Consider the following 27,668-nt stretch of genomic DNA (forward strand, 5'->3'; position numbering starts at 1 on the left):
GCGCCACTACCTGGCTCCTCGTGACGTAGAAAAGCTCCTTTGGCCGCGGCGCGAGACAAGAAGATTATTGGTACACGCGCAGAGGCTGAGAGGAAGAGACTTGCTGGTTTCCTCCCAGTCTCCTAGGAGGAGCCCACTAGTCCGTGCATGCATGAACTGCCCTAAAACACGGACTGCTTCTCGTCCTGGTTCTAGTAAAACCTCTTAGGTGAGTGTTTACTTTACAAGTGTTTGCAGGACCGAGCCCTTTTTTTTAATTCAGGAAGAAGAGAAGGGAGTAAAAGTCATGGACAAAGGAGGAGAATTAAAAAGAAGTTAGCGACAACTACAGTAAAGTCACCTTTGGGAGAAAGAAAACGCCTCGGAAAGAAGAAGTGTCCGGAGAGGGAAGAGGAAGAGGATGGGGATGGATTTCAGCACTCTGCGGACCCTCATCAGCAGATATGTGAGTTTGTATCACGCTTTTCTGCAGAACAAACATATTTACAATCTCAGAAGATAAATCGAAAACGTGTTTTTCTTTATCTCTATTGGTTTCAAATTCCTCCGAAGCAGCTACTCATCCGGATTAAGTTTCACTCGCGGGAAGGGAGTGGAAGTAATCTCTTTGGGAAACTGTCTGACGCTGAAAAACACCACCGGCTGTGAATCATAGTTGTTTTTTAGTTTTATAGTGGATTACCTATTTTCCATTCGTCCATCTTCAGTCTGAACATACACCTTGGGGTGTTGTAAACACGTTAAAAGTAAAATTCTATTCGTAGAAGTGCTATTTGGTCCAGTTTTGAGATCTGTTAAAACGTCAGATTTTCGAATGAGATTTGGCACACATAAATATTCCCAATTATGAATTGGTATATCTGCAGATATGAACTCAAATATTGTACATCCTGCACATCCTGTTCAAACATTCAGAATTAAGGAAGTGAAAGGTGGAGTCTTGTCACCAGTTGGTATCAGGTTGTGATGCAGGATTGTGGGAGTAAACTATATTTCCAGTCATGACAGAACATGCAAAGAGACGCAGCAATTATCATTGACGTCTCGACAAGTGACGGAAAAGAAGATTATATTGTGGTAAATTTGTCTCAAAAATATTTGTGTGAACAGATCGACAACCTGTGCATGAATGTGTCATCTGTACACACAAATACCTTCCACAAATATTTAACAAATACACAAACAAACTCCACAAATATCTGTTGACACATTGAAATTATTTACAAATAACCCAAACGTTTACAACTTTCAAATACGTTATAATTTTATTCACAGATTTATTTCAAAAATGTGTTGTATTTTTGGATTTGCAGATCTGTTTTATACTTCCAAAATATTTCTTTGACTTCACAAATATTGTGTGTTTGTGCCAGGTGTTTATGTTTATGTAAACTTGTTTTGCATCAGATGAAGCTCCTTCTCCCGGTTGAACTCGACCGCTAATGCAACGGGTCAGGTCCATGAATTATGTAATCCATGTCTCCTCCCTGCTGGTGGAATCGATTGCGCAGCAGAGGAGCATTCGGCTCCGCAGTAATGTGTTTGACAAGCATCCAGACGGAGCAGACCCCCCCGCTCACACCAGGTCTATACCCCGGCTCCACGCTCAGCCGAGGCTTAGACACAGCCAACTGTTGCAAATGGCTGATGAGATGAAATCCCCTGCTGTGGGCCGAGTGGAGCCTTTATGGTCAGAAACACGCATGTGACTGGGAGGATGTGGGATGCTGATGAACTCTGCTGCTGTAATTGATCTGGATAACTGCTTTAGACAAATGGGTTTTGGGTTAAATTGATTGCACAGCCGCTGCAAGAACAACAAAAAAACCCGGCTGCAAAGAGACTGCTGAATGCTTGAGATGAGGCTTCGGAACATTTATCTGGTTGTCAATACCAGTACTTTATGAAATATGAGTCAATACTGGGAGAGAGCAGTATGATGGAGGGTTCTCCCTCTGACCGCGTCTGTAAGTGAAGCTAATTTCAGATTTATTTAAAGCCATAATGGATCCATTTGCTGTGCAATAAAGCACGCTCATGTGAATATATCTTTACGGGAAATAAAGGAAGAATTGCATGTGAGTAGAGTTAAGTCTGGTGCAGCTGATTGAAGCGGCTTCACACACGGATTTAATCTTTTATCAGTCAACAGACGAAGAGATGAAACCCGCTTGGATTCACATGATTCACACCTGCACTGTCGTCACACATTGCTGTCGTACATCAATGGCAGCGTTGTTTACAGAACATGGGTGAAATCAACGCGTAACTCTTAAGGTCAGCCGAGTCGAACCACTGGATACCAGTCGGTCTGTCGCTGGGTTACTGTGTGTCTCTGAGGATTGTTACATAAGCCCGCAGCTATCTCTCAGAGAGTGTAGAGCGTCGTAATGGCTGCCGCTGCTGTCGGGGCTGAACGAGAACAAAACCTAATCACAGTGACAAGTCGGCGCACCGAGACCCGGTGCGCTCGTACCGTACTCGCTCACTCCGCCGGCTCGCTGCCCTTCTTCTTCTCTGCTCGGGAAAGTTTTAAAAGTACAATTTACTGTGCTAAATTACAGACTCTGTGGTCTTGTTCTTGCTTTTCTCACCATATAACCATTTTCTTCTTCATCATGTTCTGGCGGCTTTGCTGTATCTTAATGTCTCTTCTGCTTTCCCATCCTCCCATTTTCTTGTTTTTCTGTTGAAAGTATAGAGAGTAGCTACATTAGCGTCCTATTTACTGGAGAAAGAGGAAACGGACTCGTCACATTGACACACATCCCGGCTCTTCTGAAACCAGTGCAGCAGAAATGAGGTGCTACTGGTTCCCTGATGGTTGCTCATGTGGTTCACAAAATGTGATCGGTTAAACCAGCCCCAGTTCGTTCACTGTTGCAATTCATGATCGCGAGATAATGCCGGTGGAGTCGGGAGCTGCCGGGCAGCATTCCTTTCTGCGTTCCTGGACAGGAAGTGCTTCTCTGTCTGACTTCCTGCCTTCCACATCGTGGATTAAAGGGTTACTGGTGTTCACGACATACCCTCACACACTTAATCCTTATTACAGCTATCACTTATCTCCTGCTGCTTATTTTCCACCTGCTGCATTTTCTAATTGGCACATAGGTTCACGAGTCTGGAAGAGTTGGCGGCTGGTGATCCTGCTGTTGTCTCTCTTGTCGGGTTCCTGTTAAGCGAGCAGGTGGAATTCAGTCGTAGGCCGGTGACGCAGAGGACGGCGGATCGTATGAACTCATGGCTCTGTCTGCTTGTCAATAATTCAAAAGCAGACTGGCTGATAATGTGCGCTGACGTCTGTGTGGCTTCTTATGGGGTCATCGCACAGCAGGGCTGCTCAGAGGGATGCCACGGGGTCACGGGTTCAACTGCTAACCGCAGTGCAGACGAGTATTACAAACAATGAGGTCGTGTGAAAGTAAAAATCAAATCCTGAAACAAACAGGCAGCACTTTGACGCAGAAATGATTTTTCTTAGGTCTTCATTATTTGTCATGTGGGGACTTTTCCGTCCCCCAAAATGTCCACAAGACTGCAGGACTACAGCTTGATTCCTTCAGTTAATAGGGTTCCTGAAGGTTCCTCCTCGGGTTCCTGTGTGTGTGTGTGTGTGTGTGTGAGAGTGTGTGTGAGACAACAGTGGCAGGTTTCCTCTCAGCCTCCTGCTAATCATTTAACACCTGCCCGTCCATGCTGCCCACAATCCACAGAGAGCAGCAGGTTAACCTCTTTACCTGGCGGATTTACTGCCTCTCACTAAGCCACCCACTCTGTGGCTCGTTTCACCGCCTGACTGGCTGCTGCTTCACTTTCCAATCACATTCAGCACTCCCTTGTATTTGGTTACTTGAGTCACATTTCTCTTTGTTTCTTTTATATTTTTTGGCACTTTAGATTATTAGCATATCAAACATTAAACGGTCCCATCTGCTGATCCATCAATGTATTATTGCGTCTTAAAAGCGCTTCTCTCCTCCTCACTTTGCCCGAACAGCACCGGCCGAGGAGTGTGAGCTCCATTAAGGGGTAGCTTCAGTGTCGGTAACATTAACGGTGTATTGCAGCCCCGTTGAACAAGCGGACAGATGATGGATCGCCCGGGGTTAATGGTGCACGGAGGCCTCTATCCGAAGAGAGAGAGCTGTTTGAACTCGGGCCATCATGATAACATTGCTCCGGGTGAAAGTGCTGAGAGGTGCAGGTACACCGTAATGTTCTCCCCATCCGAGGGAGTGATAGCCGGTCGACTCGCTGCACCATTCCCCCCGGCCCTCATGTCAGAGAGCGAGAGGAAGAGAGGTGAAGTGAGTGTACCCCCCCCCCCCCCCCCCACACACACTCTTCCTAAATGCTGACGGTGCCCAGCCCTAACTCTTGAGACACTGGCATGAATATAGAACTATGGATTTGGTGCTCTATGATGAGATGCTTTTTTTTTCTGTTGTAGCAGCAGCTCGGCCAGTATCGTCTGAGGACTTTGTTTTTGTTTAGCTGTCATTGGGAGGTGTGGTCTCCGGAATAAATGTGCAGCCTTTGGAGCTGATTGGCATTTGGCTGACAAACGTCTGGTTCAGGTTGAGCAGCATTGCCTCGGCCTTCTCTCAGTCAGCGTGTGTTCATCCTGAATCAACAGCTTACAGCGTTATTTGTACGAGGACAAAATTGAAAGCTGTCCACATGTGATCACAGGACGGATTCGTCTTTGTCTGCATGCATCTTATCTTTGTTCTCTAACAATAATACTGACATTTGAATGTGTTCTCAGCTGATTTATTACAGAATATGGCGCTCCTGGGGCAGAGTTAAAAGCTTTTCAATGACATCCAAAGGGAGCACTTGTGAACAGCAAGCTGTCGTGCAACAACTTATCAAAGATCCAGGAGACAAAATACAAACCAGCGTTATTATTTCCTGGAAGCGCAGATGATACACGGCGGGGAATCGCATGTGAATGAAACTGCTGAACGCTCAAATGAACAAACTCGCATGAAACGACATATTCTTCTGTAACGTTGTCGATGTTCTCTGGCAGCCGCCGTGAAGTCGACGACCGCCGTCCTCCCTCGCACGCCGAGCAGAGCGGCGCCAAGTGATATAATACTGAGATCACACATCACTGCTCTTGGAAATGGAAACGGCGATGGCATCTTGTCAAGTTCGAGCCGAAATGGGCTTCATAGATGGTATTCATTTTAGGTTTCCACATCACGAGACGATGACGAGACTACGGTTATTCAATCTGGAAGTTTGGGTTCTGCGGTGTGCGATGGACATGTATTAAACAGCAGTCTGCTGGAAGTGCTTCTCCAAAAGGCCTTTTGGGGCCAGAAACGCAGGACAACAATATAAACAATGGAACCATGGTCGATTAGATATGTTTCTCTGAGTGCAGCATTCCCCAAAGTGAGCCCAAATGACAACCCTGAATCCATTTAAAATGTGCTTTGTGTTGCATTTTAACATGAATAAATAATCACCGCATTGATATTTGAGCGTAATTGGCACAAACAAAAGAGTCAGGTCGGATTAGGCACTAAGTCGGCGGGATTGATTTACAGGACGCAGGGAGACGCAAAGTGGCACAAACTCAGCAAGGAAGTGCTTTCTGTTTGCTATAGATTTGAGAACGCGGAACTTTTGTCGCTGTAAAGTAAATTCCCTCTGAAGTTTCAAACGGCCTTAAAGATCCTCAGCTGTGAGGATCTCACTTCTAGGAATCCATCTCCAGCGTCATGTGACTGCCTTCACGAGGGCCACATGATGCCATGTGGCCCTCGTCCCTCTGATTCGTCCTGTGATCTTCACCCTCCCACTGAGGTGTGATCAGGAATGGAGGATGAGAAAAAAACAAAACAGTTGCAGTCTCGTGTGTCGTCGCTCTTATTGACCGTGACAGAAGTCAGTCAGAATCAGAGAAGAAAGGAGAAGGAGGGTTAGTCAGACAAGAGGGAAAAAGAAAGAGAGGACGGAGAGATAACAGTCAGTGGTAGAAGTGAGCCCAGAGAGAGAGGGTGGGGGGGGGCTGTTAATCTCAGTTGTCAAGGAGATAATGAAGATAAAACTGACCATAAAGTCATTTTCTCCTCTCCTGCACCCTCTCACACATTGAGGTGACACGGAAGGGCAGCAGGATTCACGAGGACATGTGACCACGAGACAACGGGAACAGAACGAGGCTCAGCTGAGAACCGAACTGAAGGGAAATAAACTAAAAGCAGCACAAAGCAGAGAACACATTGGTGTACAATCGTGTGCTGTTGTCGAGCATGATGATGTAACAGTGATTCAACATAACAGGACAATACAAATAAAATCAGGGCATTTATTTTTGAGTATTCGTTTCTCAAGGCAGCGAACTGAATCATGCAACGTGGACGCTGTAGTCAAGTTTCAAACTCGATGTTTGGTGAGTAGTATGAAGTACTCGACTACACAGTCAACACAGCCTTTTTATAGAGTCTTCAGTGTTTGTGTGTGAAGTGTGCTCATGATTACCGGCAACACAGACAGTGTAATGAGCACCACTGAGCAGCAGCGTCCCCGCAGGACAGACATTAGGGAGGACCGACAAGTGCTCCCATTACCGAGGAGGAGCGAGACGTTTGAAAAGTTTTGGAAAGAAACTCACAGGAGGAAGATTGAGAATATTAAAAGCATTCTGCTGCTTTTCTCTGAGCTCCTCGGAGACGAGGAGGCAGCATTGCTTTACAGCAGGACGTGAGAGCACTATCGGAGGGATGTGAAACACGTGTACGCTACGAGAGCAGCAGCTAATGGGACCGTCACCCTGAGGATAATAGAAATGAACAGAACAGTCTCACATAATGAAGGTTGTTACCAGCAATAGGAATGCATTACGGCTTCTTCCCGTATAAGTGCTTTGTGGGTGGATGAGTCAAGTCAGACATCAGGTAAAAACACACATTTTAAATATGAAAGCACAACCTCAGACCTGCAGTAGCTGAGTTAGTCTGGACAGAGCCAAAATACATCAAAACGTGCGGCCTGATCGGGAATGGCGCGGAAACTAGTCTCGTTAAGAGCTCGAGTGAGAGCATAACCGTTAGAGTGGAGCTGAGCAGGAAACTCTTCTGTGATATTTTTAGAGGACTTTTCCCCTCTCACCCCCCTCTCCCCATTTCAAATGAAAAGCCCCACAGAATGAATTCTAACTGGAATGCTTGCGATGAAGCCTCTCATTTTAGTGTCAAACATTATGATTCTGTCTCCTCTCCCCCACCCAGTCCCACCATTTCAAAATAAAAGCCCCACAAATACAAGATTCAATCCAAGAGTATGAATCTAAAATGCAGAAAAGAGAGTAGCGCTATCTCAATTGAACCTGAATGACACTACCGGTAACATTGGCGTGTGTATATATTGCGATTTCTTCGGGCAGTAGAAGCCACACTGTCAAAATTTCTTTGGGAATTGTCTAGTTCATGCTTATCATCCAGAACATATCCTGCACAGAATTATTTTTTTTCTCTATCCACAAAAGATTTGATATTTGTACTTCAGGACGCCTGAGAAAGCTGAGTGGTGTTACTCCCCATTCAGTTGTTACTTTCACCACATTTATTTCACGTGACCTGAATGCAGCATTAGGGGAAGTCACGGGGGACCATGTGACCGTCGGCAGCCCTCCCATCCAGTCCCCCCCCCCCCCTCTCACATGCGCTCAGCAGCAGACACAATGAAGCAAGTATGACCAGCGTGTAAGTTGATTCCCCCTCGACATCCAAGGAATGGCCGTGCTAATGGCCGTGCTTATCCGCAGGAAATCCACAACAACGGTCTTCTGTGCAGCACCGAGGAGCCTATTAGCCCGTCTGCCTCCCGCCTCATCATCGAGTGCAATAACCGCTTACAACAAGCATGGCTCGAGTATTTGTCGTATGTGATTCGGGTCATCGCAGTGGTACAAGTTAAATCTAGAGCTAGAAGTCGTGCGGTACAGGACTGAGATCTGCTGTGTGAAAACCAGGCTCATGAAGTTCTCTGTATAGCTGACAGAAGGTCAGAAGGTCTCTCCTCTCCCAGTTTGCCAAAGAGGGGAGCAGTGATTCAGCAGGAAGGGCGTGTCCTGTGGGAGTGGTGTGTGTGTGTAGGTGAGATAAAACCACAGAGTTTCCAGACATGGATCTGTAGACGATTAAAGGAAGCGCGTCATCGCACCGAGAAACGAATAAAGACAAAGTCTGCAGGAACCTGGTGCTGTGTAATCATGCACAACAAGTGCTCGTTCATAATAGATGATATTATTGACACTGTTTATTACGCCGAACCAGCATGCACTCGCACGGCGGTCTGCTGACCCACAGAGCGAATGGAAGCAGGTGGGTTTCTATGTTAGATGATGTCCAGAGAGTAAGCACCCCTGCTGTTTCTGCTCAGACACATATTCAAATCTCTTTTTCAGCCATCCTTGGTTTTGTTTGTACTTTACAGATATGTGGGCTTGTGAGGACATATAGGTGTAGAGTTATGATAATATCAGGACACACACACACACACACACAGTTTGCTTTATAGACTGGCTTGGTTGTAACTGATTGGTATTCTGTCTCATTAGTATTTCTGGAGTTTAATGTTACTGTTAAGTATTAAGGCGTAACCTGCACGGAGGTTCATCGGGTTGCAAATTCATGGGAAGATAATGAGGTTCCAATGGTAGGGAAAAAGGAAAATGTTAATCATCGTTTTTCTTTTTTCAACTTCCCATCAATTTTACATTCAGGCTGAATTACAAAACAAATGAATCACAGATCTCTGATTGGATGCTGATGGTCCCAAAAAGCTCCTCTGTGGGCAGCTTTTGTCATGATCTCGATCTCATTTGGGTCTGGCCTGCTGGCCGGTGTGAGGCTGAGCGACAGGGTGGCAGATGGGGAGCACAGCTGGTATTTTAATCTGTGACTCAGGTAACGCACACACACGCTCGCACAGTCGCACACACAGATATCGGGACGTTTATCCCAATATACACAATACGTCCTCCGCATCAGCTCTCTGCAGTGTGTACCGCTGCAGTTAATCGTCTTCTGTCGGGAGCATCAGCTCACATACGGCACAACATCCCCCCGTGCATAGATAGTACGCGTCGGCTGCTATTTTCAACCTGCCCTAGTGCCGTTTTTAAACTTTGAGTCCACTGGGAGCAGCCGTGGTGACTTCTGGAAATGCTCTGATGTTCTACATACTGAGAATAAACAGACGGACTGCCACAATCTCCACACCCCTGCATTTATTTATCCCTTTCACCCTTTTAGCCCAAACGTAATCTCAAGAGCAGTAGTCAACAGGCACACACACACACACACACACACACACACACACACACACACACACACACACACACACACACACACTATATGTCTGTATTTAATGCCTAATGATTTAGTGAAGGGGACAGGATTTCTCTTATCTCCGCTGCTCAGTGGCAGCAGAGGGATAACACACGCTCCTGCAGCGTGTGTCCATGTATTCTAATCATGTTTGCACATGCGACCCTGATATATGACACAGTATTTACATGTGAAAGTGTGTGTGTGTGTGTGTGTGTCTGTATCGCAGAGAGCAGGTTGTCGTCCGTGGCTTTCGTCGAGACTTATTTGCAGCGCCGCCTGTTGCAGCGGGAGATAAAACACTTTGGTCATCAGTCGAACAACAGCTCAGTCTTTAAAGCGGCAGGCAAACAATAGCTGTGTGTGTGTGTGTGTGTGTGTGTGTGTGTTGCAGTGATTCCTGCTTCCTGCTGGCAGTTTTCTGTAAATGTTATCTTGACTTGCCAGGCATCGTACAGCAATAACTACAGTTTTTGCAGAGACTGAACTGTTTTGATCGTTTCAAATGAAAGATTTCCCCCAAAAATAGTGTCATATATCTTCTGACATGTATGTTACGGTCAATCTGGGAGTCATGTGACATAATGGGGTTTTAATGGATGCATCCGTGTTCGCCCGGCTGTGGAAACGAACAGAACTGAGCCTCATTGAATAGAAAAGGGAAAGTTTTGAGGAAAACTTCAAAGTTTTCTGTGCGTCTTTGATCAGGACGGCATCTCTGTGTCTCTGGTGGGTCGGGTGGCAGTTTGGTGGGTGGCCAGCTGCTTGTTTCAGGAAGTGTGTGTGTGGGGGGGGGGGAGAGAGAGAGAGTGTGTGTGTGTGTGTGTGGGTGAGAGAGTTGGTGAGTCCAGCTCTTCCTGTTTACAAAACGCTCCTCTGTTCCTGATCACGGTGGGGCTTCTGGCTCTGTAATGCTGCGTTCAGGTCCTGTGGGAATAATCAGAGTTATTTTGAAAGCACCAAATTATTTGGCACATTTTAAATACACATTTTATACAGTAAGGCAATTTTGACATAGGAGTCTGTTAAAAAGATGTAACTCATTTTAAAATAGCATTCAAAGTGTTAGTTTCACTTCTTTAAAACACCACGAGTCCTCTGTGCACCTGCTTGTACATTCAGGCTCTCAAAGTGCCTTTAAACGTCCTACCTCTAAGTGGGACAGACAGAAACAAAGCCCGCGAGCTCTCTCCATCCCTCTCTCACGACCACAAATGTTTCCCTTCCGACTATAAATACGCCCCCGAAACCTGCCGCGTCCTGTAACACGAAACGCCGGCAAAAGTGATTATCAAGCTCCAGAATAGCCCAAAGTCTCCCGTTACATCCAGGCGGCTGAAAGGCCCGGGCAGTTTTATTTCATAAGCCGTGCTTTTATTTTGTGAAGATGCTGTTTTATTTGATTAGAAACAGAGAGGCTTTCATATAAAAAGCTTGAATCCGGATGAAAGTGAAACGTAATCGATAGGAGAGAGGCTGTCTGCTTAGAGGCCATCCAGGTTGTGGTGAGAGACGGAGAGGGAAGAGGTGAGAAAACCAATCGAGCTGCATGACGGATCAAAATGGAAGAGATGAGCAGAAGAGATTCTCAGTCAGTGATCAACACACGTATGTCACATTGGATCATGGGCTCACAGACTTTACAGGCCGACTAATTATCAGGCTGACGAGCTCCCGATAATGTGCAGGCGACGAACGGGAAGTGTGTAAGAAACGTGTTGGGCGAAGCAGACGGAGCCGGCAGGTGGGAGAGAAGAGGAGGAACAATAACACCGTGTGGGCCACAGAGTTGGCAAGCCCTCCATGCTGACTGATATTCCTCTCCTCAGTCAGTTGGTAAGAACCCTCTCTGATGTGATGGATGGGATGTTGGTTCAGTGTCCAGACAGCATCAATACTGGCCTTCTAAAAGGTAAAGAAGAGGGCAGTGAAGACAGGGAAGTACGGATGATACGCTGTGTGTATTACTTAAATGAATACATTTGGATCCGTGTGTCATTTCCTCTTTATTCCATAAATAGTTGGAGTCACAGGCTATAAATAGCTCTCCATCTGAAACAAGGTAATCTTAGAGCAGTGAGGGCAGTGAAGGGCAGACGGAGAGAGTGTGTAGAAACTGGGCCATGCAGCCCCCTTGACACTCAATCTCATTCACCAGCCACAGATTACTGTCACCTCTCATTAGCCCGTGTGTGTGTGTCTGTGTGTGTGTATGTGTGCTTGTAGACAGACTATTTAGGGATGAATTAAACGACTTTCGCCAGGTTCATTCGTTGCGATTGCTGGCTGCCGTTGGACATTTGTAGAAAATGCTTCGTGGCTGAGCGAGAGCGAGGCGACAGAGCGGGGAGGATTAGGTGTGTTTGGAGTTCAGCCCCTCATTCTGGTCACTGCAGTTCAAAATGAGCAGGTGCTTAAAGATGGCCGCGACCTGTTGTGACAAGAAAGCCCTCTGGACGGGGTTCCATCTGTCTTGAAGTCATTTCGTGTCCACAGACAATTGAGGAAAATACCCAGGGCTAATGGGCTGCATGGAGATGGGACTAGTGTGTGATTCCAGGACAAGTTCAGTCCTGCCTGAAATACTTGAAGCTCAAATAGCTCCCTTGCATGTGTCAGTATTAGTGTATAGAATACCACACCAACATTAGTTCTTGTTTAAATAGTCTGTCACATTGTGGAGATACTTCAGCAGCGGCAGCAAAATGAGAGCTAAAAACAAAGAGATGTCAAACGACGAAACGCTTTCAGGTGTCTCACTCAGTCCGTGTGTGTGTGTGTGTGTGTGTGTGTGTGTGTGTGATCTGCATTCCAGTCTGAGTCACATGCAGGTCAGTGTATCCGTGGCAACTAAAAGCTCTCATTCACGGAGGAGAAGTTACTCATTCATTCTGTCTCTCTGTAGACGTCTGCTTCAGTGTGTCACGCAGCATTCTGTTATCAGTGTGTTGATCGCACAGGTCCGTCACACGTTTAATCATCTCCCATGAAGACCGAGTTGAATGTAAGAGTCACTGATTATACCTTCTAACTACCCCCCCCCCCTCTGCAGTGTGTTGGTGAGGAGAACTGGGTGGACAGCAGGACGATTTACATCGGACACAAGGAGCCTCCTCCAGGAGCGGAGGCCTTCATACAGCAGAGATTCCCCGACAACAGAATCATCTCCTCCAAGGTCAGCGAAAGCACGAGAGAGATCAACACACACAAGTAGCAAAGCAGATAGTGAGAGGGAGTTATTCTTGGTTATAGGACACGGTTATTGGAAAGAGTGGATGTTGTATTTTAAAGATAAAGGGACTCTCTCAACATCTAAATTACTGGGGTTATGTAAAGTCTACTCATGGTAAAGCAATTCAACAGCATCTTGTCCTCTAACTTATTCCATGTCTTCCAGTACACATTTTGGAACTTCGTCCCGAAGAATATGTTCGAGCAGTTCAGGAGAGTCGCCAACTTCTACTTTCTCATCATATTTCTGGTCCAGGTAAACGCTTTGTTCTTTTTTTTTAAATTTCACATTTGAAATGTATCTTCCCACTGCTTTTGTTTCTCAATGTCTCTGCGTGTCCCTCCAGCTGATCATCGACACTCCCACCAGTCCCATCACCAGCGGGCTGCCGCTCTTCTTTGTCATCACCGTCACCGCCATCAAACAGGTGAGACCCGGAGTGTTTTCGCGGCCGCTTTGATTGGCACAATTCCACCGCAGTAGCCTTTACGTGCCGCTCCTCCTGTGTCTCTCTCCGCCAGGGCTACGAGGACTGGTTGAGACACAAAGCGGACAACTCTGTCAACCATTGTCCCGTCCACGTGGTGCAGCACGGGAAAGTAGTCCGCAAACAAAGTCGCAAGCTCAGGGTACGTGTGTGTGCCACGGGATAAATCACTCTCGCTCCATCTAGAGCTTTGGTGCATTTGTTTTATTGGCCCATGCCGAGGGATTTGAGAGCAATTCCGACTGAAATAAGACGCCTCTCCTCTGTCTGCGTCTCAGGTTGGAGATGTCGTCTCGATGAAAGAAAATGAGACTTTTCCCTGCGACCTCATCCTTCTTTCTTCCTCTCGAGATGACGGGACCTGCTTTGTTACTACAGCCAGTCTGGACGGAGAGAGCAGCCACAAGGTGTGTAGAGTGTGTGTGTGTGTGTTCATGCACTTCATCCAACCTGAGTCTTACGTCCCTCCAGTTAAGGCGGACATGTTTTCATTGCAAAGGTCTCCGTTCTCTCCTCTCTAGACATACTATGCGGTTCAGGACACGAAGGCTTACAACACTGAGAAGGAGGTGGACTCCATCCACGCTACCATAGAATGTGAACAACCGCAGCCGGACCTGTACAAGTCAGTACAACACACACACACACACACACACACACACCTGGAAAACACTTGACAAATGTCTGAAACACGTCTTCTTTCCTGTTACGTCTCTCCTACACAGATTTGTGGGCCGTATCAACGTCTACATGGACAATGAGCCGGTGGCCAGGTACTCTTATTTTGATTTGAAGACATTCTGGATTTTGCATTGTTTACTGTAATAAATGGTTGGATTTTGTTACTTTTCCCTGAGTTCTTTTGTGCCAAAATGTGTCTCTAAATTAGTTTGAATTGGTTTCTTTTGACATTTGTCCTTGAGCAGGGGTGTAGTTTGAAGGACTTTGTTATTAGGTGGCAAACATCTGCAAGGAGGAGAAGAATACAGCTGCAACACTTTCACAATAAGAGCGATCAAACAGTGTAACAATGAGCTGTTGTCTGTTTTTCAGGCCGCTAGGATCAGAAAACCTGCTGCTCAGAGGAGCCACGCTCAAGAACACTGAGTACATCTATGGTAATAGCACATGAAATACACTAATATGCCTGAAATAAAAGAAGCATTCATCTATGAGTGAACAAACTCGATTTTTCCAGAGCTTTCAACTGATTCCCGCTGTCTTCGGATGGAGTTAGCTCAGTTGTCTTAAATTCAAGCATGGAACGTCTGCAGTCGTGTATGCAAACTCGATACGCTGACGAAGACTGCTAGATGCGCTTGAAAGCACGGGAAAAATCCAGCAATAGCACCTTGTTAAGATGTTGTTTTGGTCAAAGCGTGAACATTCCTCTCTGCCTCCTTTTCAGCGGTGGCCATCTACACCGGTATGGAAACCAAGATGGCTCTCAACTACCAGTCCAAGACTCAGAAACGGTCTGCAGTGGAAAAGTAGGCTCTCACATCGACATATTATCAACTTGTAAAGGTTACCACTCATATCTTATTCCCAACCATCTCTTCACTGACTGAGAGTCCTTGTGTTGCACTGACTGGATCACTTTCCTTCCATCTGGCGTCTTGTGTCCAGATGGCTTGTAGATATGAATGACTGGAGGTGGATTACATTTACACTTGGCAACAGTGTGGGCCTGATTAATCCTTGGACTTGTGTTCGTCTTCCTTTTGCCAAAATGGACTTGGCTCTGAGTAAATGCCTTGTGTGCGCTGTTATCTACTCTGACAAGAGCAGCGTGTTACACTCGAATCCAGTCGCTTTCATGTGCCAGCTTTCTGTGTATGGACTAGAGGTATTCTTTGTGTTAATGTGGCCTCTTGTGGTCTCCCTCTGCAGGTCGATGAATGCCTACCTGGTGGTCTACCTGTGCATCCTCATCAGCAAGGCGCTCATCAACACGGTGCTGAAATATGTGTGGCAGGCCGACCCCAACAGAGACGAGCCCTGGTACAACGACAGGACGGGAGCAGAGAGACAGAGACACATCGTGAGTCTGTTCATTATAATCCCTCAATTTAAAAATCAATTCTTCGTGCCCTCTTAACCGTCTCCTCTTCCTCAGGTGACCAGGGCGTTCACAGACTTCTTGGCCTTCATGGTTCTGTTCAACTACATCATCCCGGTCTCCATGTACGTCACTGTGGAGATGCAGAAGTTCCTGGGCTCCTATTTCATCATGTGGGACGATGAGATGTTCGACGAGGAGCTGGGGGAGCGAGCCGTGGTCAACACGTCGGACCTGAACGAGGAGCTGGGGCAGGTAGCAAAGAACACCTGGGACAGAAACGCAGTGAAGTCACGTATCCGGCTGTAACCCGTATCTCGCTCTCTGTTCAGGTGGAGTATGTGTTCACAGACAAGACAGGGACTCTGACGGAGAACAACATGGAGTTCATCGAGTGCTGTGTGGACGGACACGTCTATGTACCTCACGCTATCTGTAACGGACAGGTGACAGCCCGATGGACCTTTGTGGTTCTTTATTTGCGCGCATATCTCAATTTTTTCTCACCACTCACATTACGACAAACATTGTTTTCTCACTTTTTTTTATGATATTAGTACATGTTTGAAATCGAGACTCATTTTGCCTCAAAGAAAACTTGTCATCTTGTATCAATTATTCCTATTGATGCTTGTTTAAATGTACTTCATTTGTGTTTTTGTGTACTAGGTGATGCCTGGTGCAACAAGTATGGACATGATTGACACATCGCCAGGTCCCGGGGCCAGGGTGAGCATAGCCTCAGTCGTGAGTGTATTTGTGTGTGTGTGTGTGTGTGTGTGTGTGAGGGTAACGCTGAGTTGTCCGTCCTCCGCAGGAGCACGAGGAGCTGTTTTTCCGGGCGCTGTGTTTGTGCCACACGGTGCAGGTGAAGGAGGAGGAGACGGTGGACGGGATCAAGCAAGGCATCCACCAGGGCAAGTCCACTTCCTTCTACATCTCCTCATCTCCAGACGAGGTGGCGCTGGTGGAGGGCATGAAGAGGTGGAGCACACACACACGCACACACACACGCACATTGAGTAATGTCACATTGAGTTATGTCACATTGAGTAATGTCACTCAAATTCAAACGATGGTGCTTTGCTTTGTGTCACAGACTCGGGTTCACCTATCTAAGACTGAAAGACAGCCACATGGAGATCTTGAACAGGGAGGATGAGATCGAGAGGTGAGCGTGTCCCTTTAGGACAATGTTGTTTATCGTGTCAGCGAAGATCAAGCCGATCATGATCCGATCCTTCTTTTATTGCACTCTACTGTTTTTTTTTGTCATTTCAGCCTGATAGTGTCACTGCTCACCTTAGTTTTAACTGAGGATCATTTTTTTTAGGTTTCAGCTGCTGGAGGTTTTGACATTTGACTCAGTCAGACGGAGGATGAGCGTCATTGTCAGGTCCAGCACTGGTAATACACGTCAAACTGGGAATATGGACGTCTATGGTTAGGTTTATGTCCATGGATTCTTTCACACACTTCTTTTTTTGCTTCTGTGTGTGTGTGTGTGTGTGTGTGTGTGTGTGTGTGTGTGTGAGCAGGGGAGCTCTATCTGTTCTGTAAAGGTGCAGACTCCTCCATCTTCCCCAGGGTTGTATCAGGCAAGGTGGATCAGGTCAAAGCTCGGGTGGAGCACAACGCAGTGGTGAGAGCGCACACACACACACACACTGTAATTTACTGCTATAGATACTGTTGATTCTTCTTTGATGTCCCAGCCTCACCCAGTTTGACTCCCTCCTCTCCTCCAGGAGGGTCTGAGGACACTCTGTGTGGCCTATCGACCCCTGAGTCCCGAGCAGTACCAGGAGGTTTGCCTCCTGCTGAACGGGGCCAAGCTGTCACTACAGGACCGAGACAAACGACTGGCCGAGGCCTACGACATCATCGAGAAAGACCTGATACTGCTGGGAGCAACTGCTGTGGAGGACAGGTAGAGGATCTCTTTTACATTTTGCTGCTTGTTCTATAGAAACCTAGTCTGTTATGTCCACCACGCTTTCCCTTTTTGGATCTAAATGTCTGCACCTCAGAGCACTAACTCTTTATTCTGTGCGTGCTGCTGCCTTGACAAGTTCTGAGAGTGAAGACAAGAGGCAGTTCAACCCTCCGATCGCACACTTGATACTGTTGATTTTATCTCCTAATGTGTACTTATAGATCACTAAAATGTTCCCTTTCTTTGTCTGTTTTCCTCCTGTCCTGCACGCCAGGCTCCAGGAAAAAGCTGCAGACACCATTGAGTCCCTCCACCAGGCGGGTATGAAGGTGTGGGTGCTGACCGGTGACAAGATGGAGACGGCGGCCGCGACCTGCTACGCCAGCAAGCTGTTTCGCCGCAACACCCAGATCCTGGAGCTCACCACCAAACGCACCGAGGAGCAGAGCCTTCACGACGTCCTGTTTGACCTGAGCAGGACCGTGCTGAGGCAGCAGGGAGGCATGACCAGGGACTCCTCTGGGTGAGGGTCTACTGAAAAACAACAACCTGTCACATGCTTTAAATACTAAGATGAGAAGAAGCTGTGTAGCATTTTTCTGGTCCCTTCTTTCAGTCCTGTATTTGACAGGTCTTCTGTTTGTCCAGTTTATCAGGTGACTGTACTGACTACGGGCTGATCATCGATGGAGCCACCCTCTCTGCGGTGATGAGGCCCGCCCAGGAGGACTCCAGCTCAGGGAACTACAAAGACATCTTCCTAGAAATCTGCCGCAACTGCAGCGCCGTGCTCTGCTGTCGAATGGCGCCGCTCCAGAAAGCCCAGGTACAAAGGCACAGGCGTCCATCTGAACGAGTAGGACCGTTTTCACTCATATCGTTCAGACTTTAATCTTAAACGCAATATGAGCGATGCTTTGTGGCGATCTGCTAAGCTGCTGTAAGGAGTTAAAGGGCTGATGTCTCTTTCCTCGTACTTTCTAGATCGTGAAGCTGATCAAAGCCTCCAAGGAGCACCCGATCACGCTGGCCATCGGAGACGGAGCAAACGACGTCAGCATGATCCTAGAGGCCCACGTGGGCATCGGTTAGTACAAACTAACACGCTGCATCCCCGTGAAAGTCAGCACCTTAACCTCACTCGCCTCATGTGTGCAATGTATCCTTTCTGTGCGTCTCAAGGCATCATGGGTAAGGAGGGTCGTCAGGCGGCGAGGAACAGCGACTACGCCATCCCAAAGTTCAAACACCTGAAGAAGATCCTGCTCGTCCATGGACACTATTACTACATACGCATCTCTGAGCTCGTGCAATACTTCTTCTACAAGGTAGTCTGTCTGCTCATTCCATGTATGTGTGTAAATACATCTCAATTGACTTTCTTTCTTGAATTCAACTTCAACTAAGTTGAATTCTATCCATCCTATAATCTTTTAAGTTGCATGTTTTTAATGTCCGCAAGCTTCAGCAAGAGCTTGCGATAAACAAACAAACAAAACACTTTGAATCAACGATTTAAGTTTGACAACTGCGAACCTGCTTCCTGCATTTATCTCTCATTTGTTTGCCTTCTTTTCCCAGAATGTCTGTTTCATCTTCCCCCAGTTCCTCTACCAGTTCTTCTGTGGCTTCTCACAACAGGTATGTACACACACACACGCCCACACACACACACACAAGTACACAAAATAAACAAAGAAGTCAAATAATGCTGAATGCTCTCTGCTCCGTCTCCACAGCCGCTGTACGATACAGCTTACTTGACTCTGTACAACATCAGCTTCACCTCGCTGCCCATCCTGCTCTACAGCCTCATCGAGCAGCACATTAACACGGACATCCTGAGAAAGGACCCGTCTCTCTATCGGTCAGTGTCGTTGGGCTCAGGTCATTTAGTGTTTCAGTGCTCATCAGCGACGTATTCATGAATTATTGCATTTGAAAGCTAAATCTAATTAGAAGACTTTACGACAGTCATTTCTGGTTACGGTCCTCCCAAAGGCAGCTGACGTGGTATTGATTCAAATGTGAGTAAGTCAACATGAGTCATTCATTCTGTCAACTATCATCTCGTGTTTGTCTTCAGGGATATTGCTAAGAACTCGTTGCTGCGCTGGCCCAGCTTCATATATTGGACTATCCTGGGCGTGTACGACGCCTTCGTGATGTTCTTCGGGTGCTACTTCCTGTTTGACAACACCACCTTCACCAGCAACGGACAGGTAACATCCACGTGTCAAAGACGGCTCCTTATGGTCAGTCTTGGACAAGAGAACGTCTCCAGGCTGCTTAGTGACGACATCATTCGTACAGTTTTTGCACCGAATTATTTTTAGTCCAGTTTGTAAGAGAAACCCATGAATGTTATATGTTTTAATTTACATCAAATTGTGGGCTGCATGCTTTAATATAACACATTTAGTTTTTGATTAAGTACGATTATGATTTGTCGTGATGCAGTTCTCTACAAAACACATCGATCACATCTAATTTGCTGCTTGTCATTTGGCTTTTTCAGTGTCTTTTAAGATGTTTTAAGTTTATTAATACATATCAACAAAGAATATTGTTCTTTGTGGTTTTGAATCTCAGCTTATTCTCACCTTTGTCATCACACAGGTGCAAAGTGTTTTTAACTGAAAGACGCAGAATTGCTTTGAAAGTGGATTTCTTCGTGTGAAGCATCTCATTTTTAGCTTTTCGATTTTGTGTTGTCATTTTAAATATTAAGAGGTCTAACTTGTCGGTCAGTCAATTAGAAATGAATGAGTGAATAAAGAGACGGTGCAGGTGGACTTACACCTGTTGGTATGAACTTTAAAAGATGATAAACGTTCTCCCGTTCACATCCAAGAAGCGACAGCATGGCGGGTTTCCATCTCTCTCTGTGTTTCTCTATTTGTTTCTGTTCATTTTCGAGCAGCGTTGCTCTCACAGTGACCACTGCTTTGAGTTGCTTTGTTTCACTTGTTTTATGCATTGAAATTTTATTCTTCTCCAGCCACAAAACTGTTGTTTCTTTTCTTATGATTTCCTTCTTCTGGCCTTCTCCTCTTCTCTCTCTCTCTCTCCCTCTTCCTCTTACCTTTGTGTTGCTTTTTCTTTTTTGCTTCTCTTTCCTCCTCCCAGCTAATGACAACCAACACACAGATGGTAAGCCTGTCCCTGTCTCTCTGTCATCTCTCCCTAGTTTCAGTTTCCAATTTCCTGTTTGGTCCCGTCTCACAGCCTGATACTGAACCTCTCGTCCTCCATCCACCGTTCATCTCACGTTAGTGCTTGCTGTAGACGCATCAACTTTAGGCGTTTGTGTAGTGACCCATGCTCATGTGTCCAGGTGTTAGTGTGGCGTTCCAACGCTCTACATTCTCTGTGTGTGTGTGTGTGTGTGTGTGTGTGTGTGTGTGTGTGTGTGTGTTAAAAGCAGGGGATAAATGAATGGAGAGAAAGAGTTGCACTCCTACTTCCATTCCATGCCTTTTGAGACATTCGGTCATCTTTCTAATCTAATTGTCCCTTTGGAGCAGAAGAACATTGTCACATTCGCCATCGGGACTATTTATCGGCTTATTAGTAAAGAAATAACGGAGAGTGGTCGTTTCTTATATATTTACAGAAAGCAAAAGGAAATTAGGTACATTTGCGTATGTCAACAGCTGCACAGCAAAGCACCAGAACAATGAAAAGCAGTTGTAACAGATCAGTGTTGTGAGGTTCCATGAGAAGCAAAGTCCAGGACCAATCCAGTGCCTCACTGTTATCATATCTCTGGAATTCTGCTTTTAATGACAGCAATCCAGACGTGTTTTATTGTCTTCCGTTGGTGCTTTGGATAGCTGATAATGGGACCACAGTTTGGGGTTGCAAAGTAAAGTCTGTTTATCAGTCGTAACTCATTTATCACCATCACATCATCATCACAACCGCCACATATTCAGGTGGCTTTGAAAAGCTTCATTTTGTATCTCTTCATGCTCGTCGTAATTTATTGATACATCACATCTCTAATTCTTTCTCCCGGATGAAGGACATTTAAGGAAAGCGTTATATTCATGCTTCTTTGGGTGAAAGTCTGAATGACTGATTTCGGGGCTCGCCTTTGATCCTGTGATCATCTTAATCCTATTCTGTCAGGATTATTCTGGAAAAACACTCTTTGCTACTGTAAAGATGACTGCCAGCAATGCTATCTGTCTTATGTCAGTAGCATTGTGAGCTACGTTATCAATAATTAAGACCACATTTCCCATAAACCCTGCAGCCTTCGCTCATAAAGATCAGAGAGCCTTTCAGATCACTCTCTCATCAGCTTGTTTCCCACCCATCAGGAATCTGACAATCTATTCTTCACCTGACTGTTGCCGTCTGAGCACCCTGCCATCTGTTTGATTGATCGATTCCTTATTGAGTACCTGCACTGCAGTTTATCTGTGTCCCATATCAACACCAGGCCCGTAGCGTCACCTCGAATATGATTTGACTGAAGAAGAACAGAAGTCGGCGTCACTGACAGCATCTGTTGTTTGCCTCTGCAGATGTTTGGAAACTGGACATTTGGGATGCTCGTCTTCACCGTGCTGGTCTTCACTGTTACATTCAAGGTAACCGCACACGCACGTTCAGTCCGCGCAGTGTCTGCACTCACTGGTGTCATTCGAGTGAGCTGTGGCGTTGCTCTCTCAGCTCTCCCCTCTCTCCTGTAGTTGGCTCTAGATACTCATTACTGGACTTGGATCAACCATTTTGTCATCTGGGGCTCGCTGATTTTCTTTGTGGTCTTCTCTCTGCTGTGGGGAGGAATCATCTGGTAAGCTAATGTCGATAGATAATGTAACAGCCTGACACCTAATAAGCTACTGAGAAAAAATACATTTCTTTTCTGAATTTCGCTGCCTCTTCTCCTCTCTCCTCACAGGCCCTTCCTCAACTACCAGAGGATGTACTATGTCTTCATGCAGATGTTGTCCAGTGGTCCGGCCTGGCTCAGCATAATCCTTCTGATAATAGCCAGTCTGCTGCCAGACGTGGTGAAGAAGGTCATCTGCAGGACGCTGTGGCCCACCACGACTGAACGCATACAGGTGGCTGCATACTCGTACATGTTTACCGTCGGCCTTTGAGAACGTTGTTAGAATTGCATCCATGATTGAATAATAGGGCTATTTTTTAAATCTAAACCTCTGTTTGTCAAATGAATTACATTGTTTTGGGAATAATTACGAATCAAATCTTTTCCTTCAAGCTCAGGTAAAACAGCGCCCTCTGCTTGTCGTGTTTCATAAATCAATTTAGCACATTCACCTCTAAACTTTGCAAAGAACTAGACGTTGGCAGCACTGAAAGTGGTATAAATGCAGTTCAATATCTAATTAAAGCTTTGTAGACACGCGTATAATACTGTTTATTAACTGTGTGTGTGTGAAATGTCTAACTGGTGAGTGTGGGTCAGCAGATGTACGCTGGCTTTGGCTACGTCCCTACTCTGTTGGATGTAAGTCAGGAAGCCTGTCTGTCGGTCTGTGTGCAGTGCTCCTTTGTCTCTTCATTCAAATTAAAATGAAAGAATCTAAATAAATTTGGATTTCCATCAACCCTGGTTTGTAGTAGATTAAATGGGTTTGAACCTCTTCCTTCATGTCTTAACCTGCTCCTCTTCACCTTCCTTATGACTGTGGTGGTGGAGAGCTAATGACCAGCCTCCTCAACCCTCTCCAGATGTGGCTTTACCTCCTCACGTCTGCAAATCTGAACTTTCACGTAGCATTTTGAAAAGATCTCCAGAGCTTTAACTCTCCCTCCTCCCTCTTCCTTCCGTCCTCTGACCTCCTGGTTCCTCCCTTCGTCCTCTCCTCCCTCTGCTTCTCCTCCGTGGCAGACTAAGCGTCGGTGCCTCGCCGCCGAGCCCTCCACCATCTTTATGCTGTCTCAGACCTCCAGCAGAATGAGTTTCTAACCCAGCCCTCCCAGAGGTGACCCTCTGCCTTTCCTCCTGCCTGTAACCTGAAAACAATCCTCTCTTTGTTCCTTTTTTTTGTATCCTCTTACTTTCTCCCTGCTGCTGTTCTGCATGAAGTGACTCTTTTGTTAGTGATCGCATGCCAGTGATGATGTTAGACTGTGCGTGTTTTAATGTTGTATGCGTGTGTGTGTGTGTGTGTGTGTCCACAGCGTGTGAAGGATAATAGAGGGTCTGAGAGGGCCCTGACCTATCAGAGCTCTGTCACCTTACTAGATGGAATAGCTGTCACAGAAGCCCAGAGGGCTTCGACATGGTAAAACACACACCCTGCTACTGTGTGTGTGTGTGTGCGTGTGATGTTAACATCCTGCAGTGATGGGGTTTACTTTGCCGTGGTGAGAAGTTTCACAGATTTGAGGGTTTTCCCTGACTGACACATGGGTGGAGTGTGAGGGTCTTGAAAGGTCGGTGGTCGAATAATCCCTCCAGGTATCGACTAAAGCGCTCACTTCCTGTTGGGTGATTCTTTACATGGAGCTCTGGCGCCCTCTAGTGACACATTTCAGCCTTCGCCGCAGAGCCAGAAGGCTCAACACACAGTCGGACTGAACATTCATGCATGTTTATCCGTCATGTTTCCATCTGCATGGTTTTGTTTGCCTCTTTTTAAGCTGCTGTATGGCGTTCCACTATTTATTTACTCATTCGTGTACGGGTACTTCATTTGCTCTGGCTGCATTGTGTCTGAACAGGATGGACAGGATATTATCATCACAGCTGGCCTATTAGATTAAAAGCACTTTATTAATTAAATCATACAAATAATTGAATTGTCTGCTGACGCTGGTTCAGGTTACTGACAGAGGAAAGCCTCTTGCTTTTTGCAGCAGCTCATTTGGCCTTTGTCCCTCCAGCCATAACCTCCTTTAATCTCTGAAGATAGTATTCTATACTGGAGCACAAAGAGTTCCATTCATTAAAACTAACACTAAAGGTAGGTATCTACAGTTTGATTCATGGCCAGCTGGGATAACAATGTCTCCTCCATGAATCTCCTCCATTGGCCCTCCACGGTAAGCATGTATTCTTCTCTGTTTTCACTTTGTTGTCTCCTTTTCCTCCCCCTCTACACACAGAATGCTGATAAACTCTACGAGGGCCAGCTGTCCGAGTTCACCCCCCTGGCGTCCCTCCACGCCCCGTCCAAGGCCGGCAGCCACCGGCGAGGCTCGGGCAACCACAGGAACGCCCCGAACCCTCGAAGGTCTGAACCCTTTACCAAGAAAATCATGTTCACGCGCTGGCAAAGAACGCCAGACTACAGCACCTTCGCCCCCCTCCTCCGATTCGCCGATGGCTCCCGCCACTCGAAGCAGGGGCACGCCTACGGCGGGGCGGGGCCAGAGACCTCAGTCTAGTTTATTTCTGTCTGGTGTTTTTTTGCTTCTATTCTGATATCAGATACAATAGCATCCTTTTGGAGTTGAACTCGACGAAGGAATCATTTAACAGGTCACTGGAAAGTAAAGTTACACAAAAAGTAACTCAAACTAATTTATTCATGTTCCTGGAGTTGAATAACTGGCGACGATGCTAATAGCAGGTCATCCATCTCTGAGGGGTTACAATGAAGGTGAACTGCTCTCACGTCAGCAGCCAAGTCTGGCACAAAGCACTATGGGACGGCTCTGGGAGGGACTCCATCCGCAGGGGCCTCGCTCGCCGCCACGACGTGCAAAGGGCTCAGCGTACTGATGTCACAACAGAACAGACTCCAGAGCTTTGACATCTTAAAAAGAAATATGTGCACTGGCCCTTTACGCCTGCCTGCCTTTGATAGCTGGCAGTGTACTTTACTCCATGTTAAAGGATTTATAAGACTTTTTAAAGAACATTGATGATGTGTTGTGATTGCGCTGCTGATGAAGACAGTAACAGCGCATTAGCCAGCTCGAGCTTTCTCTGACCAAACATTTCCTTTTTTCTTCATTCCTTCCATCTCTCTCTTTCTCGTTCTGCCTCTTTTCAGGACGAACTGCTGTTGCCTGTGTGCAAACATATTATCCCGAAATACTCCCTAGGACTCTCTACGACATTGTAAGGAGGGCTGCAGTAGAGCAAGTGTTGGAGGAGTGGATCTAAAATGCTCTTTTTATAGTCTTAGTAAAAACTTGAAGAAAGAAAGAAAGACCCACTTTAGCTGCACATCCAACACTTGAGCTTTCAAAGTCCCATGTAGCTAGTCTGGAGTGATTAGTGGAAGAGATGTGTGTTCGCTAGCAGGTGTGTTAGTTTGTTGCTTTCATCTCTGCAGGATCCCTTTCTGTCTTGTTGTCTTTGAAGCACTTTACCTGTCGACCTTCCTCTGACATGTACCTATCGTGCTGTGTACACAGAGCTCTTTATGGTACAAATGGCTGACGGTTTCCCAGCTGTTTGTCCGCGCCTTAATGCCACCTTGTAAATACCACGTTCTCTTGACCTTTTTACCAAAGAAACAAAAATACAATTTGGCGCCCTTTAGACATCGACTGCTGGATATAATGTAGCGCTAAGTGTGTGAGCTATAGGTCAATGTACACACTCGCGGTTCTGTAAAACACTAAAGTGGCCAGCAGAAAGAATATGAAAGTTCTGAGTTCAGCGCTCTAAATTAGATGTCAACAGTGCCCCAGACTGCTTGATGCCTTAAATGAAAGCACGGTTTCTCTGAGATTTGGTATCGATCTTCTCACCCGATTGATGGAAAGCAAATACGCGTATCATCCCAAATGTCAAACTATTTGAGGTTGGTACAGCGAAGATATAAAAGGAAACTTTATGCACCCATAGAGTGCATAAATATCTACAAGAGTCGAATGAGATTCTCTCCCTTGAAAAGGGTCGTCTCTGAATTCTGTCTCACACTTTCCTGCTTCAACATTGAACCTCTCTGTCTTTCTTTCTAGCTGACTCTCTCGCTCTCTCTCTGTCTCTCTCTCATTCTCCCTGTGCTGAAGTGATGCTGACGTGGGAGTTATCCTACCTCTGTGAGAGCCGCCTCCACTCGCCTGACCACGCTCTTCCTGTGTCCCCCTCTGCGTCTTCTCGGCCATCCATCTGTCCATCTATCATTGTGAGACAGAGTAGAAAATACTTGTTTTTTGTATCGTACTTCTCTGAACCAAAGCCATGTTGCTGCTCGAGATACTTTTAGCTGCTTTACATTAGGTGCCTTGTGGTAGTTTCTCTCTCTCTCTCTGCTGAACTGTCTTTGCTTGCTTTCTGGTACATCGACGACGAATAAGAGGCATTTGGACCGTACGAACCAGATGATGGATGAACGGATGCATGACTGAGAGAATGGATACGTGAGTGAAATGTATCATGCTGCCCAAGAAGGCGTAATCAGAAGTGAAACTGAACACACTGGAAAAATACATGTTGGATGTGATGTTGTCTTCAACCTTTATTTGAATGCGATAGAAAACTTAAAGAGCTCCGTACGATCGCTCAAAATGACATATGGGATGTTTTTTGTTGTTTATTCTGCAGTTTCCTTCTAATTTATCATCGCTGACTTCTCAAAATGTGGGTTTTCTATTTCAATATTGATATAAAATCAACATTCTGTCGGATTCTGTGGTAAAAATCCACCGAATTTGTCTCGTATTAAAGGGTCAATTGCATAAAAAGGCAAGCTCTACAAGTCTGCGGATCTCTATCTGCATCACTACCTAAAGTTCAATTTTCGCCTTGCATGTAAATGATCCCAAAAAAAACGTGTTTGCGGAACACTTGCCATGTTGTAGTGAATTAGTATTATGACGTTTTACATCCAAAAGTAATTATAATTATTGTTCTTGCCATCCACAAAGGAATCCACCAAACCGTTCATTATGGGAGACGCTGTTCTAATTATTGTCATTCGTCTTTCTGAGTTGAGTAAAATACTTTCGACCACAAACAGACTTTTCTTTATGATTGGAGTTTTGGCACTTAAAAGCATCTGGAAGTCAGAATATCCTAATTATTGCCATAAACCCCGCTTCTCTGTGGGAGGTGATCTGTCCAAGAGATAGTCAGGTCCTTCCTGTCTCTCTGTCTGTCTGAGTCGTTCCACATCATTTGATGAATGAATTACAACACAAAATTCCCGCAGTTACTGTCGTGCTTTTTGTATGTTAGAGATCTTTTTATACATTCTGGAGATTTGATGTGTGTCTTATTGACGGAGAAGAGTATTGGAACAACCAAACCAAACACTGGACATGAACGTTTGCATACAGCTTTAATGCTTTAATAATGAACCCCCTGCACTGGACATCACCTGTCTGAGGATTGACACTCTGTCGCTGTAGAAACTTCCAAAGCCATCAAGGGTGGATTTAAGGTCTTACTGTCCCGATCGCTCTTCGTCCTAACTCTCCCGATATTTCAACGCCACCTAAACTGACAGCCTTCGAACAGAATGTTGTCTTTCTCTTTTACAATGTATTATTGTACAGTGTTATATTTCTCATAACCAACAGTATCTGTAAATCGCTGTACACTCAGATACAGTGTGTGTATATATATATATATATATGTATATGTATATATATATGTGTAGTTATGTTAATTGATGTACAGTTTTGGGGTCTTTTTATATACAGTTTTT

General features: G+C 45.8%; 1 protein-coding gene across 1 annotated transcript; it reads left to right on the forward strand.

Moving 5' to 3' along the window:
* Positions 1 to 358: 358 nt before the first annotated feature.
* atp11a (ATPase phospholipid transporting 11A) lies at positions 359 to 27,668 on the forward strand. The gene is made up of 30 exons (XM_079296366.1): positions 359 to 445; positions 12,406 to 12,528; positions 12,751 to 12,840; positions 12,932 to 13,012; positions 13,107 to 13,214; positions 13,351 to 13,479; positions 13,594 to 13,697; positions 13,798 to 13,845; positions 14,126 to 14,190; positions 14,481 to 14,562; positions 14,966 to 15,116; positions 15,192 to 15,389; positions 15,467 to 15,580; positions 15,804 to 15,863; positions 15,952 to 16,118; positions 16,234 to 16,305; positions 16,468 to 16,541; positions 16,673 to 16,776; positions 16,883 to 17,064; positions 17,345 to 17,593; positions 17,719 to 17,896; positions 18,055 to 18,157; positions 18,253 to 18,398; positions 18,652 to 18,711; positions 18,810 to 18,937; positions 19,157 to 19,292; positions 21,606 to 21,671; positions 21,774 to 21,877; positions 21,986 to 22,151; positions 24,166 to 27,668. The coding sequence occupies exons 1-30, from the start codon at positions 401 to 403 to the stop codon at positions 24,445 to 24,447; spliced, it is 3,615 nt and encodes a 1,204-aa protein (XP_079152492.1). The 5' UTR covers positions 359 to 400; the 3' UTR covers positions 24,448 to 27,668.

The sequence above is a fragment of the Melanostigma gelatinosum genome (genome assembly GCF_949748355.1).
Source record: "Melanostigma gelatinosum genome assembly, chromosome: 24".
In the NCBI taxonomy this organism is placed as follows: domain Eukaryota; kingdom Metazoa; phylum Chordata; class Actinopteri; order Perciformes; family Zoarcidae; genus Melanostigma; species Melanostigma gelatinosum.